The sequence below is a fragment of the Daphnia magna genome, linkage group LG9 (genome assembly GCF_020631705.1).
Source record: "Daphnia magna isolate NIES linkage group LG9, ASM2063170v1.1, whole genome shotgun sequence".
Taxonomy (NCBI): domain Eukaryota; kingdom Metazoa; phylum Arthropoda; class Branchiopoda; order Diplostraca; family Daphniidae; genus Daphnia; species Daphnia magna.
Window position 1 is genome coordinate 5552097 of NC_059190.1, and position 14939 is coordinate 5567035.

The following is a 14939-nucleotide window of genomic DNA, read 5'->3' on the forward strand; positions in this document are numbered from 1 at the left end:
GACCCATTTTGATCCACTGTGACAACCAAGGAGCCGTCCGTTTAGTCAAGAACCTGGAATTTCACCAAAGAACAGAGGGTCATGTCTATTGCACCGTCAGCCTGACGTTGCTCGAATGACAGAAAAAGCTATTGCACCGTCAGGTTCCTAGGGGAGATGAGCGGAGCAGGGGGGTGGAGGATATACCCTGTCGGTGCGCTAAATATTTTTACAGCACCGTCAGCCGCTGGAAGCGCTGCTACTTGACGGTACTCTAAGCACCCTTACATATTTTTTAGAGCACCGCCAGCTGCTGGGAACGCTGCTATCTGACGGTGCTCTTAATGATTTTGTTATCTGGCGTTAAGGTAATTGTGATACACATGACACACATGAATGGTTGAGTGTAATCACGCTGTTTCAAATAAACTGAATACTTTGATTTTCGTGTTGGCTTACAACTTATTAAAGAAATATTATTTACAAGTTAGTAAATCATGCAACAATCGTCAACATAGACAATATATACAACAAATCCGCTGCAAGAGCCGCTACTTTATGAGCCGCGAAAATATGAATTTACAATCTGACTATAGATTATTATAATACAATTTTCGGCCAATTAGGATGCAATATCCCGCTTTGCCTTCTCGTTTGTTCAACAAAATGTTCAATCAATTTTTTTAAATCTCTATTACGTTTTGACGTGTTATGTTGTTTTTGTTGTTTTGCTGTGACTTTTGACAATTATTTTTTATTGCCTTTTACTATGGTTTCATTAGAGAGTCTCCATATAGGTAAAACTTTTAATTGTTATGACGAGTTCTTGAAAATTATTGACGATTTAGCCGAAGAACAAAGTTATCCTTTAAAAATATTAGACAGTTCTACCATTGAAACTTATAATAAGAAACTTTCCCCTCACAACCAACTTGACACGAAATGGGTCTATAAGTTCGTCTATGTCGTGTGCTCACATTATGGGGAGCACAAATCTCGATCATTTGGGCTAAGGCCAACATCAAAAGTGTATGCAGTGAATTGCTGTTTCAATTTCTGGGTGTTTTTTCAACCAAAAATGGATCTGTTTCTCCTTGAGAAATATAAATTTTGCAGGGATCACGCAAATCACATGTGCTCAAAAGACCACAACAAATTATACCGTCGGAAGGAGTAAGTATCGTAATTTGTTTACAATTTGTTCACAAGTTCACCTATTCATTGTTGTACATAACTAGAATGCTTAGGTAAAATACAGCAGCTTTCCAGTTCGCCACCTCAGCGTTGGCCGTTGGGGGCAACCCAACATTGACGACAAAAAGAGATGCATCAGAGCTAAGGACACTATATGAAGAGCAAAGATCTTCGCACGAAGCAAGCCAGGACAGGTAAGACTAAATTACTTAAATACTTGGTTGAAGCTAATTTAAAATTGTTGTTGAATTAGGACTCTCGTCAAATACTTGTTCAGCAACCTTTGAAATCCTAGCAAATCTTGGCAATAATCAAGAAAATATCGTCAACGTTTTCACGGATGACAAAGGCGATATTCAATGCATTTTTGTCCAGTTGGCTGATCAGAGGATGTTATACCAAAAGTATGGCAAAGTTCTCCAATTGGATGGAACCCACAACATCACCCAGCTCTCGATGCCTCTTTACACTCTAATTGTTCAAGACAACTTCGGGGTTGGACAGCCAGTTGGTTTCTTCTTTGTACGAGAAGAGACCGAAGCAATTATTGCTACTGGGCTAAAATATTTCTGTAATGTAAGAACTATCTGTATTGAACAAAAGATATTTCAACTAACTTTTTTTTTTCCTTTTAGAACAACGACAATTCTATCACCGAGATTTTTCACACAGACAAAGACTGCTGGGAAATTTCAGCCATTAAAGATAAATTCCACCGTTCAACACATATGCTATGTCATTTTCTTGCTCCACGGGCAGTGGACAGAAAATTATACACCACGGATTTGTCAGTGGGCTTCAAGGCAGAAATCTACGAAGTCTTCAAAGAGGCTCTATATGCAACAATAGACAACAAGTTTGTTGAAGCACTGGAGTATCTTTGTGCCTTAGGTAATAAATTTATAACAGAAAATCACATTCCTAACTAATCTTTATTTTCAAATACAGTGGATTGGAACCTTGGAGCCTATTTCGATACACATTGGTTTAGCCCGAGATGGGTGAAGTCGTGGCCCATGAAAGAAAGACAACAACTTTGTACACTCGGCAATAACACCATGCACCGCATTAAAAGGTACTTCTACAATAAAAAAATTAGTACCAAAAATAATTCGTTTGTGTACACATATCACCTTACGATTAAGAATGTAGTTAAAAAAAAGGGAAAAAATTCAACACCGTCCATTTGTCTTATTCTCCTATACTTTTGACTACATTTTGACTGATTTTTAATACTGTTATATTTTGAATACAAACAATACACTAATATGATGATAATACAAAAAATAAACATTGAGTTTTATTGAAGTAGTTGAAGTATAAACAACATTCACATAAAATGAGGATGTAGGCGGGCCAAACTGTAGCCGGCCGTCAGGGTATACCCCCCCCCCCCAAGCTCCACTAGCCTATAGTATTGCCCTGACGGTGCAATAGCTATCAGGGTCATACAAGCACCGTCAGTCTGGCGGGGCAATAGATTTTTCGAGAACCAAGCACATTGATATTAAATATCACTTCATCCAAGACAAGCAACAAAATGGCGAAATTGAAATCTCCTATATCCCGACTGAAGAACAACTAGCTGAAATCCTAACAAAAACACTTGGAGTGAAACCACTTCCGAAAGGTCGCACAATTTGAGAGGAGGTGTTGAGTTGCCAAACCGTGTGGTTTGCGTAAACCCAGGTTGCTGTATAGCAGCATCCCTTCTCTGTCACTGTGTCTGTATAAGACATTTTGTAAGAAAGAATTATCCCTCTTGTGTACCACCTGTTAACGTGAAGGGTATGATCGTGCAGATAATAAAGTATGTTAAAGCATAAAGATGCATGTTAATTCTGACCACTCCAACATTTTAATGGAGTACAGAATCCTGCACAAAAAGGTTAACACCGATTTATTTTGAAAAAGCCATCTGTGGGTAGTAAATATTGATAGTTTACCTTTTTAAGGTAAACAACGCAGTTTGCACCGAAACAACGCAGTATTTACCCCATTATGGAAGAAAACTGGGAATCAGATCAAGCTCGAAAATGCACAGGAAAACACACGACGTGCACTTACGTTGTGGGTTATGAAATGGTATGGGAAGACCTTTGCAGATGCTCAACGGAAACTGAATCTAAAAACAACTAACCTTTACAAAAAATAAAAATAGCAACAAGCAACAAACAAAACAAGTAAACACACAAAACGAACGTAGAAAGAAAAACGAAGGATCGACGTAAAAGAGCGTCAAGAACAAACTAAAAGAAGAAAAGAGAGGAAAAGCAGAGAAGAAAAAAAAAGATTGAAATCTGTCATAGCATTCCTATAAAAAAGGAACGTAGACCATCATTTATTAACTAACACTCTTATTAGCCTAAAGGTAATGAATAACGGTAAAGGAAACATATCTTGTATTTTGAGTCTCCAACTATATACACATAGCCAAAAAAACAAGGAAAATGGTGAAGGAAAGAAAATAGGTCAAGCTGGTGACAGGTAAAAACATGCTTTCATCTAACCATTGTCACACCACATGCCGGAAAGAAGTAATGAGAAGAAAAAAATCGGATGACAGAGAGGAAAAAAATTTGAGGACCAATTTCTTCTTGTCGAAGGGGGAAAGGAATGTAATAGACTGCAGCAACTCCTCCCAGCAACAGCAACAGCAACCCCACCCAGCAAGAAGGTCGTCACGAATGCAACCTTCCCTGAGGCTAACTGTTTATGATAAAAGTAAAAGTTATTGTAAACCCCTCCCATCTTAACTTTCAATCATCGGTATATAAGAGCATGGTTGAAACATCTTATTCAGAGTGGTCTTTTGGCTAATACACAGCCTAGAGACCTTTACAAGAGGTAGTACGGTTTTGGTGCAAAATCAGCATAAGGAGGGTTGGGTAATGTCAGTCCAGACACCTTTTTTTGTCCTATGTATTAAATGTCTGGAAAAAAATGTAGACTGCATTATCGATAGACTCCCCTACCCCCCGGCTAAGTAGAACAATTTCTGCAATAAAAAACAGAGTTTTTCCATTACTTGATATTGTCATTATTGGGTTGTGTAATCGGGTAGCATATGGAAACACCAACTTATTTTTATCAGTTTGCTAGCTATCTGTTACTAAATTGATATTGGCTTATGGATAGGTTTCCGTCGGCGACGCGGTTGATCCGCATTCTAAGCTTGTTTGCGTTAATAGTTTTCAGAGCAAATCTAGCTAACGAACATAATTAAATAAATAAATATAGCAGCATCCCTTCTCTGTTGCGTTAATAGTTTTCAGAGCAAATCTAGCTAACGAACATAATTAAATAAATATTTGATGAGATATATTATATTCCAAATTTTGAAAAAAAAAATATGTTTAATGAAAATTTAATTCGTAAACAATTACACTATTTTCATGACAGGAATAATTTTGTAAACAGTTATCTCATCCATCAAGTCTAAACGCACACAATTTTTCCACCGATTTCCCGCTTGGTCTACTTCATTGATATTATCTCTGTTTATTCTTTATTGTTTTTGTTGTTGTCTGCTGTTCGCCGCCTGTCTGCCCTGTCATCTTCGCTGCCTTTGCTGCCCTTGCTGCCCTTGCTGCCTTTGCTGCCTTTGCTGCCTTTGCTGCCTTTGCTGCCATTGCTGCTGAATTTGCGCCTTGCCGCCATTCAACAGACCGCCGCCGAAGATCTAGCCGCTCAACAACCGAAGTTATCCAGTAATCCGCGCCTAAAGAAAATAGAGTCATCAGTTATTTATAAACTAATATTCTCATCTTTTCCTGTACCCTTCAGTTATAGCTGTTTGTGTCGCGGCCTTAACCCGCCATCGTCTTCCGTTCTTTACGGTAAATTCTTCTTCTTCATACGATAACACCCCATAAAGGTGTTAGGCTAAAAAATATATATACAGACTCATACGCTGGCAATTCGGTGCTAGGCCCAGAAATATACAAACCAAACATACGCTGACACTCCGGTGTTAGGCCTAGAAAGAATAATAAAGAAAAATATATATTAGAATACTTACCCTGAGTCGGCAGTCTCCGACATTAGATCTACCAAGATTTTACATACGTTTACATACATGCGTATCCAATAAGCCACAAACAATTTGCTAGCAGATAGCTAGTATACTGATAAAAATAATCTGGTGTTTCCATATGCTACCCGATTACCCGACCCGATAATGACAATAACGAGTATTGGAAAGACTCTGTTTTGTATTACAGAAATTGTTTTATTTAGCCGGGGGTAGGGGAGTTTACCGATAATAGAGTCTACACTTTTTTGGAGACATTTAATACCTAGGGGGGAAAAAAAGGTGTCTGGACTGACATTACCTAACCCCCTTATGATGATTTTGCGCCGAAACCGCCCTACCTCTCCTTAAACAGGTAAACTATTAATATTTACTACGAAGTGTTGGTAGATGGAGTTCAAAGTTCAGAGCTAGTAAAACTTTTAACGCGCAAAGTGGATGTGTTTAATTAAATTGATTCATTACATTTTTACTGTTTTCTGTGTGATTGTTTATAATTTTTCTTCCAAATGCAAATGAAATCAAACAACTTTCGAATAATGAAAGAAGATGACCTCATTCTGTGCCGAGAGTTGAAAATCATTGCGTCACAAGTTAATAAGAACGTGCTTGAATTCAAGCTACGGTACCTGGCATCTATGGTAAGCAAAGAGCAACCGTACAACGTGTGAGAACTTCTGGCGATATGGATATTTTCTTTATCACCTTGAGTATCATTTGTTAGTTCAGGACTGTTTTACTAGAGTTTTTCGCGAATTGATTTGTTATAATTTTTTCTGTTGTGGGGCTGAGCGGTGTTCGCTCCATCAAATCAAAATAGTTTTTTGGAACATGCTATACGTCTGTAAGTTATAACTATCAATCAATCATTGACGTAGAAATTAACCGGATTAGTACTAGCTCAAAACTCCGATAATAATTTCAAGTATACGCCCATGTGGTCATGTGCAAGTGATTAAACAATTGGTTTTCGTGGCAACCAAAGAAATTTTACTGTGATTCTTTCACTTGCACAGTGAGTATAATTGGTTATAGCCTATTTGTATGTTCACAAAAATAGATTTCATGTTAAATCCGGGTTGTTTAGGAAATTGACCAAAGGATGGCTCGTACAAAAATCACTGTTTCCAGTCCTTCATCGACTAAGAACTCTATGACCAAGACTTCCAAATCTAGTGTAGGTAAATTGCCTAGTATACACTTTATTCAGAGTCGACCAAATACACTGGTATTTTTTAAAGACTAGTTATGATTCTAGCTCGATTAGTTAAAACTGTCAATATACCAGCACTTCTTTATTTCTTGGCACGATTTTAGTCAATCTTATAAGTTTAACTAAGTCCAAATTAATTTGTTTCTTAAAACTATCTACTACGCACCAAACTTTATATTTGAATCAAAAAAGATAATATTATGAAACAAGTAAACTTTAAGACACGCCCATCGAAAGTCTTAACCAATTTTTTCTACAACCCACATGCTAGTCTCTTTTACCATTTGGTTTTCTGAAGACGCTCCAAAATTTTAAATTACTTTCAAAAAAGATAATCTTTAAGAAAATTTTTAGAACATGAGAGATGATTTAAATCATGCTTTATTAATTTTAATTTTAATCACTACTTTAGTAGCCCAAAATAATTCTTAAAATATTAGGACTAATAATCAAAAATACCAAAGAAATTACAAACCCTAGGACTAATAAGATAAATCAGCTGACAAATTCACTACTTAATTCACAAATTACAAATAGCGAGCGAGGAATTTTTCATAGTCGATCGATACGAGGCCAGCTCTGTTCAAAGGCCTGGAAGAGACTCCTCGCGCGTGGGGAAGTGTTGTCGAGTCTACTCGACAAAATACTCGACACTCGAAACTCGAGTAGGATTGAGTTCTACTCGAAAAGCGAGTAGAAATTGAGTGAATGTAGTCGTGCTCGGTTTTCAGCGCCATCTATCGAATACGATAATAACTGTTCTAATTAAGGCGCCAAATAATTAAGATGAACAATCCATTTCTTCCATCACTCTTTTTATCTTTTACTAATTTTGTCAACACACTTGCGTCTGCTATTTTCACGCGAGTTTGGTAATCGAATAAGTGCGTTTTCGTGAAAGTATTTTCAACATCATGGCTACAATAGAAAGTGACGCTGAGAATTTGGATGTTTTTGAGGGTTTGGAAGTTTAGAGGAGGAGATAAATATTAAGGTTAGAAAATCTGAAAAAATTGAGTTCTTTTGCATGTTAGATATGTTGTATGTAAAGGTTGCAGTCTTGCAGACAACATTGAAGGCTCTAGTTCGTCGTATATAAGCCCTATTTGCAAATACTTTAAAAAAGACCATAAAGATGAAACGAAAGCGAAGTGCAAAATTTGCGACTCATTTCATAATCGCTCTGGCAGTTGTACTAGTAACCTGATTAAGGTATCAAAAATTTTGATTAAAAATGCCTGGATAATGAAGTAAAATGTTGTTTCGTGTTTTAAATTTATGTAGCATTTGAAAACAGTGCATAAGATCGATCCTGGTTATAAAAGAGTCCCTAAAAAGGGAAACGGATCGGCCAATAAGGGAAACGTGACGAAGAGCAAGGTGGATGTCAAGTCCTTACGTTATGTGGCTTCGCCACGATATTTTACCGTTTCGGACCGGGGAAAGTAAATATTTTCAGAAATTCATTACTGTTCTTAAGCCTGACTACGTAATTCCATCAAGAACTAAATTAAGTCAGTTGTTAAGTTGTTTAGTCAAATGGCGTTGGGGTCGCCACAGTACTCCCCCCCCCATTTGAAAACAAGGCATACAAACAAATACGGATGCGAAACACACCGAATGAAAATGAATGAAACAATTTATAAAAAACAAAATTTTGGGGGGAATCGAACAATGCGACCGGTTCGAGTGCGTTGTACTGCAGGAGATTCAGCGGGCTGTGAAATTTCCTTTTGTGGTACAATTTTTGGTGCCGTATTTTCCACTACTTACAAAAAGGCAGGTTTCAGGTGATTAATTGTTACGGATTGGTCGCCGCGAGGCTTTCCTATCACGAAGGTTTTTGGCGTTCTAGATTTGACTAGAAATGGTCCATCGTAGATTGGTTTTAATGGCTTACGGACGGCGTCGTGTCGCTAAAAAACATGAAAACAAGTATGAAGCGTTGGATGAACATAAGGCTTGTCGGGTGAATGATGTGCAACTGGGACTGGGCGAATTTTTGACATCTGGTTGTGCAGCGAGTTCGCGAAAGAGTCCAGACTTGTCAGCCACTTGGGATTCCGGGAAGATTGCAGCAAGTAAGCAAAGGTTTTGTCCGTAGGGGGTTTTGGCTGTGGTGTTGTTGGCGCATTGAATATGGTAAGTTCTTAAACCTTGGAGAACAGCAGGTAAGGAACCCACCTAATCGTCGGTAAGTTGAGCTCTAAGAGCAGATTTTAGACAGCGGTGCCACCTCTCGACCTTGCCATTCACCTGCGGGTGGTAAGCTGTTGTTTTCACGTGATGCGTGCCGAGGAGCTTGACGAAGGCGGGGAATAATGACGACTCAAATTGACGTCCTCGGTCTGTTGTAATTTTGGCTGGAATGCCAAAACGGGAGACCCAATGGAAGAAAAGGACTTCAGTGACGGTTTCCGACGAGCTTTCTTGCACTGGGATTGCTTCTGGTCAACAAGAGAATCTGTCTATGATGGTGACGAGACAGTTAAATCCCCGGCTGGCGGCAGTGGTCCAACGATGTCCACGTTGATATGTTCAAAACGGGCTGAAACCGGCTCGAATTTGCCGATGGCACTAGTGGTATGGCGGGAGATCTTCCCTTTCTGGCAGGCTAAACAAGTTTGGACCCATCGGTGACAATCTCTCGATATATTAGGCACACATATTTACATATACACACATATATTAGCGGCGTACCATATTTACTGTTGCACGAACTCCAGGATGAGCGAGGTTGTGAAGACTTTCAAAGATCGTCCTTCGGATATGTGCCGGAACGAAAGAACGATCGCGTACAGTCGAGGTATCGCAGAAAAATTTGCCACAAGGCAAAAAATTTCCTGCAATTTCAAAGATGTTTCGTTAGTGGACAATAGATTTTGAAGTTCAGGATCGCATTCTTCGAGTTTTGTAATTTCCTCTAGCTTGATGTCTGGAAATGGAGATAGTGGAGATGGTCGAGACTCACGAAAACAGGTCGGCAGGCTAATTGTCTTGTCAAGGGACGTAACGGATATCCGTTGTTAACTAACCGATGTAGTCGGGATGTCGCAGTTGCCATGACGAAGCACAATTCGTTTTTTGTTGCAACGTGTCAAGTCAGCGGACGGTGATCCGTGTATATGGTGAAGTCTCGACTCTTCATGGCGTAGCGGAAATTCTTGATGGCCAGATAGAGCGCGAGCAGCTCCCGATCGTATGTGCTATAGTTCCTTTGCGCCTTATCTAGCTTGCGCGAGAAAAAGGCCAAAGGTTTTAACGTCGAACCTCTCCTCTGATGGAGGGCACCACCCACTGCGAGGCTGCTTGTATCCGTCATCAGCACTAACGGCAGATCCTGTGAAGAATGGGCGAGGAGTGTTGCTTCGCTCTGGTCTTTCTTCAACTTGTTGAAAATATTTCGGGTTTCTTCAGTCCAGACAACCGGCCTGGCGTCGCGTATCTTGTTGCTGTGTATATACTCGTTGTAGTAGAGCTAGCTCGTTTCCAGAGTCTTGGAAGTGCGTCGGTAAAAGGTAATCAGTCCGAGAAATTTCCTCTGTTCCCAAATTTGATTGGAGGGAGGAAACTCCGCAATTGACTTTACCCTGTCCGGTTGGGGTAAGATACCTGAAGTTTTTACGAGGTAAACTAGGTAGGAAATTTCAGTTACTCAGAAGACGCATTTAGCGAAATAAAAATGGTTGATGTTAAAATTTTCCAACTGAGCAAAAAGTAAGCGTAGGTGTTTGAAATGCTGTTCTTTGGAGAAACTCGCGATGAGCAGATCGTCCCTGCAGGCAAAGACGAAGTCGAATTCCTTGAGGACGGAGTTGATGAACCTCTGCCAGGACTGTGCGGCATTTTTCAAACCGAAAGGCATCTTCCGGAATTCGAAAAGGCCGAATAAGGTGTTGACTGTGGTTTTTTTAATGTCCTGTTGCTCCACGGTAATATGGTGGAAAGCTCGATGTCCACCTTTGAAAAGATCTTCTCCCCGGCAAGCTGCGCATTGAAATCCATGATGTGTGGGATCGGGTATCTGTCAGGGATGGTTGCAGCGTTTAGTGCCCGGTAATCCCCACAAGGTCTCCAAGAAGTATCGTCGGAGTTTTTTTACCATGTGATGCGGGTTGGTCCATGGGCTATCTGAAGGCCTGTAAATACCAAGATCCATCATCAATTGGAATTCCAATTTCGCAGCCTTAAGCTTATCCGGTGGAAGTCTTCGAGCAGGGGCGATCACGATCGCGAGGACCATTTGTCAAAATTTGATGAGTGACGTTATAAGCCGGAGTTTTGTAGTTCGGTTTTTCGCGAGAAATGAAGGAAAATTCACGTAATAGCGTCGCAAACTTGTTCGTTGGATCGACGGTAAAAACTTGCGGAGCGTCACATGGATTGCTTTGCCTTCCTGGTGTAGATAAAAATGTTTCAGAATCGAGCAGGCGTTGATTCTTCAGATCCAGGAGCAACCCAAAGTGTTGTAGAAAATCTGCTCCGATTATAGGGCAATTAACATCCGTGATAGTGAAAATCCACTTGAAAGAGCGTCGCAACCCCAAGTTCAATGCCGCTAACGTTTGTCCGGATGTGGCAATTCGCGACCCATTTGCTGGAAACAGCGTGCGTTCAGCTGGATTGAAGCGGGATCTGGGTGGGACTACAGAAATATTCGACGCAGAATCGATTAAATAACGGACCTTAGACACGATGTCTGCGATGAAAAGGTCGCTACACTTATGAGTCCTAACGTTTGCCGCTCCCAGCGCTGACTCTACTCTTTTTTTTTTATTTTTGAAGTTGCAAGGCTCACGGCGGTTTTTGGCATGGTTGCCATATGTGCCGTGGTACCAGCACAGTATTTGCTGGTCACACGGTCACACTTGCAGTTTGTGACCATGATCGAGGACGCCGAGTGTTGAAAGGATAATGGGATCGCGACCTTTATACGCGATGGTCGTTGCAGTTGCTCTATACAGCGGATCAAGTCTGAACATAATTCTTCGAATTTTTTGTTCATCTCCTCTGACTGTGGAGAAAGTGAAACAGCTGCGACACCGTACGAGGGCTGAGAATTTGAAGCCTCCAGAATTCGGTCGGCCATAGTGGCTAAAACATCGAGGGTGCCATTGCTGGCAGCCAAAATATTTCTAACAATTGATGGCATAAGCTGCAAAAAAAGTGACTTCAAGAAAGGTTCGGCAACTGATTGTCCAGCTAAAGCTTTAATCTCTCTAAGGAGCACAGTAGGTCAGCAATCGCCAAGTTCCATCTCGGTCAACAGTTTTTGGACCTTCCTACTCTCCGACTCGGCAAAGATGTTCACAAGTCTTTCCTTGATGTTATCATACGGAGTGTCCGAAGACTGTTGGACGATGTTTGAAATTTGGCTGACCGATTCAGGATTCAATGCCGTGAGGACGTGGTGTAATTTTGTCCTCTGGTCCCGGACATGAGGTAGGGCGAATTGAGCTTCTAGCCGAGGGGTAGTCAACTCGAAAAAATATCCGTACACCCCCGTATTTTTAATGAAAAAATATGAAAAATATGAAAAAATATAAAAAATATGAAAAAATATAAAAAATATAAAAAATATAAAAAATATGTAAAGTTTTAACACGAAAATTAATTTTTTTTGCCATTACCTTTTTGTTACACAAAAAGGTAATGGCAAAAAAATGCCCTGAATGTTTTTAACCGTCTGCTAAACATCGTGATTGAGATTTTGAGAATCGGGACTTTGTTAAAGCTTAAAAATGAATGACGAAGAAACTGACAAAGAATTAGAAAACTTTTGGGGTTTACTGAAAGAAAACCAAGTTATTGTCCCACTTAATCTGAAACACATTCTATCCACGAACAATCTAGTCGGCATTCGAGTTATGGCCGAAATCAATGACGAAGTAATTAAAGAACTTGAAAGCTCCGTAAGAGAAATGGGAAATGTTGACATTGCAAGCAAAATGAGTGAAGAAGACAAAGTAAAACTCTTTGGCCCAATTTATAAATTATGTCCTGACAAATTTAAGTTTTCTATTGGTGACAAAATGGTCTTACGTGTTATACAGAAAGTGAGTAAAGAACTTGAGGCTAGTTTCAAAGTTGTGACAAAGATTAAAGACCCTGCTCCTACTATAAAAGGTAATTTTAGACATTATAATGCATATTTATATGTTATGCTCAACATGTTACTACATCACTATTTCTATGCATACATTCAGATCGTACAATGCCAACCAAAGATTTGGCACACACAGAAGGGCAGCAGCATACATCATCCGTGGCAAACAGTAGGCCTAAACCTTCAAATGAAGAAATCAGAGCACTAGAAGGGAGACTAGAAGACTGCATTTTACGTTGGGGGAAAAGAAAGAACATGGAGTGTGAAAATCAGTTCAGAGTGGCTGGAAATACTGTTACGTGCAAATTTAAAACATCTGCTTCCACCTTCTGCAACAAGACCTACAAGTTACAGCAAAGTAAGGAAGGATCCTCCTGGCAAATCTCAAACTTCACTAACCACATAAATGCTGAACACAACAAAACCAAGAAAGTTTCCACAGCGAGTCCAACAACAAATCAAAACCAGGAAGAATCAACTGCTATTTCTACACCCAACAGTGGAAATGAAGTTTCACGAAAAAGGAAATCTACTACTTCAGGTATTACATTATTTTGTTCATTACTTATCCAGCAAAAACTTAAATTGACACAAGAATTGTTCCATGTTACGACGAAATCGCAAACTATCTTCCTAATATTTGAAATATTTTGCTTTCTTTAGTTATTGATCTTGCTGCTGGGGACGAAACAAATGATAGTAACGGTGACGATGGAAGTGGATATCGCAGCCCATCAGAAATTTCTTCACCATCAAATGATAATGGTAAGCCTATTTGTTTCCAATAAAAAGTTGTTATTGCTTATTCATGCTAATTCTTTTATTTACAATTTTCTCAGGTAACTTTGATTTTGAAAAAGGAAAGTCGACTGCACACAAACATCGAAGCAAAAGATCCAACGAGACTTCTATGTTGCCATCGTCGTTGAATGAAGAAGATAATAGTAAGAGTATGTGAGACAAACAGACTGGAGATGCCGTATTGCCGCACAGCAACTCCCGTCATAAATCATCTTTAATCAATTGGAATAGTAGACTCGATAGACGGCAACTCAAATTAAGAAAAAGTTCTTCACAGCCCCAACGAAGTCGCATTTTGAATTCGTTAACAAACTTGACGCGGAAATTTGCCTCCGCAAGGAAAACGAATTTTTTCGTTCAAAAATTCAAGAAATGGAAAAAAAATTCGCCTCTCTTAATCAAGAAAATCCTCTAGAAGTTGCTGGTCAATCTCTTTTAACTAGAATGATGCGGCAAGCTGTAAAACAATTTGGAAAGAAACCTAAAGGGTTAAGACACGACGACGTTGTTCTTGAACATTTCTGTATCAATGTTTGGATCCTTGGAGGCCGTCGTATCTACGAGATCTTTCACAGCAACTTTATTGGAATTTTTCCCTCGCCTTCAACTATACAAGACCGTCTTCGAACGTTTGATCTCCCATCCCAAGACGGCATAAATTTCTCTGCCGTGGTGGAATACCTCAAAACAAACAACGCCCCCCCAATCGTCGTGCTATCGGCGGATGCAACTGGAGTTCTCGGATGCGTGGATTACCACGAAAAAACTAATTCACTGGTTGGTTTTTCAGCTCCATTAAAAGACAACGGGTTTCCCGATTTAGATGTATTCATTGCCCGGACGACCGAAGATATCGTGAAACAGTTCAACCAGTACGACAGAGCTAGGTAAGCATTATTTTTGGTTCAGAAAAGTAAAAGTTATTGAGCATAACTTAATTGATGTTTGATTTTCTTTCAGTCTCGTCATGATAGGGATGATTCAACCACTTCTTGATGGGTTATCTCCTCTTCGTTTGTTTTCTTTCGGCACCAACAGCAAATATACTTCTATTGACGTCAACAACCGACTCAATTTTGTGGCTTTGAAACTTAAAGCCTTTGGAATAGAAGTTGCTGCCTATTCAGCTGACGGCGACTCACGTGAAATGAAAGTGATGAGAAATCGTATCCGCCTCGGAGCTTCTATACCGCCTTCACCACAAGCTTCATCTGACGTACATTCCAGCCATCCGAGCCATTCAACCGAGCATCCAACTGGTCTTTCAATATCTGATCCCCACAGTCTTCGAAGAAGTTTCCCTTTCTTCGTATGTGATTTTCTTCCCAGCTGTATTATCTTTTTCCAAGACGTTACACATCTAGGAGCAAAGTTAAGAACAAGATTGAACAAAACCCAAAAATCTATTCCATTGGGAAACTTTATAGCTACTACAGCTCACATAGTCGCTCTTCAAGAGATCATAGGTAAAGATCGACATGGGCTAAGAGTTGGAGATGTGCTTCTTGAGGACAAGATGAATTATGATGCGGTTCGTCGCCTTTCGAAGCCACACGTTCGTGAATTGTTGTCTCAATATGTGCCAAAATCTGAAGGGACTTGTTTTTATCTTG

The 14939-nt window shown here is 39.7% G+C and overlaps 1 protein-coding gene and 1 pseudogene across 2 annotated transcripts; both read left to right on the top strand.

Annotated features, from left to right (window-relative positions):
* The first annotated feature begins 1303 nt into the window (after positions 1-1303).
* LOC123475971 lies at positions 1304-2325 on the top strand (annotated as a pseudogene).
* Positions 2326-12068: 9743 nt separating this feature from the next.
* On the top strand, positions 12069-13603 carry LOC123475833. 2 transcript variants are annotated; one of them, XM_045178919.1, is made up of 5 exons: positions 12069-12385; positions 12473-12545; positions 12626-13066; positions 13189-13290; positions 13365-13603. In XM_045178919.1, the coding sequence occupies exons 1-5, from the start codon at positions 12161-12163 to the stop codon at positions 13481-13483; spliced, it is 960 nt and encodes a 319-aa protein (XP_045034854.1). In that variant the 5' UTR covers positions 12069-12160; the 3' UTR covers positions 13484-13603. The 2 variants fall into 2 exon arrangements, with proteins under 2 accessions (XP_045034854.1, XP_045034853.1); XM_045178918.1 differs by having other exon boundaries at positions 12072-12545.
* The last annotated feature ends 1336 nt before the right edge of the window (positions 13604-14939 follow it).

Excerpts from the sequence above, each read along its gene's own strand:
- LOC123475833 (XM_045178918.1), top strand. The coding sequence starts at position 12,161 with ATGAATGACGAAGAAACTGACAAAGAATTAGAAAACTTTTGGGGTTTA. Across the intron at positions 12,546-12,625 it reads CCCTGCTCCTACTATAAAAG|ATCGTACAATGCCAACCAAA; the intron begins GTAATTTTAGAC and ends GCATACATTCAG. Across the intron at positions 13,067-13,188 it reads AAGGAAATCTACTACTTCAG|TTATTGATCTTGCTGCTGGG; the intron begins GTATTACATTAT and ends TGCTTTCTTTAG.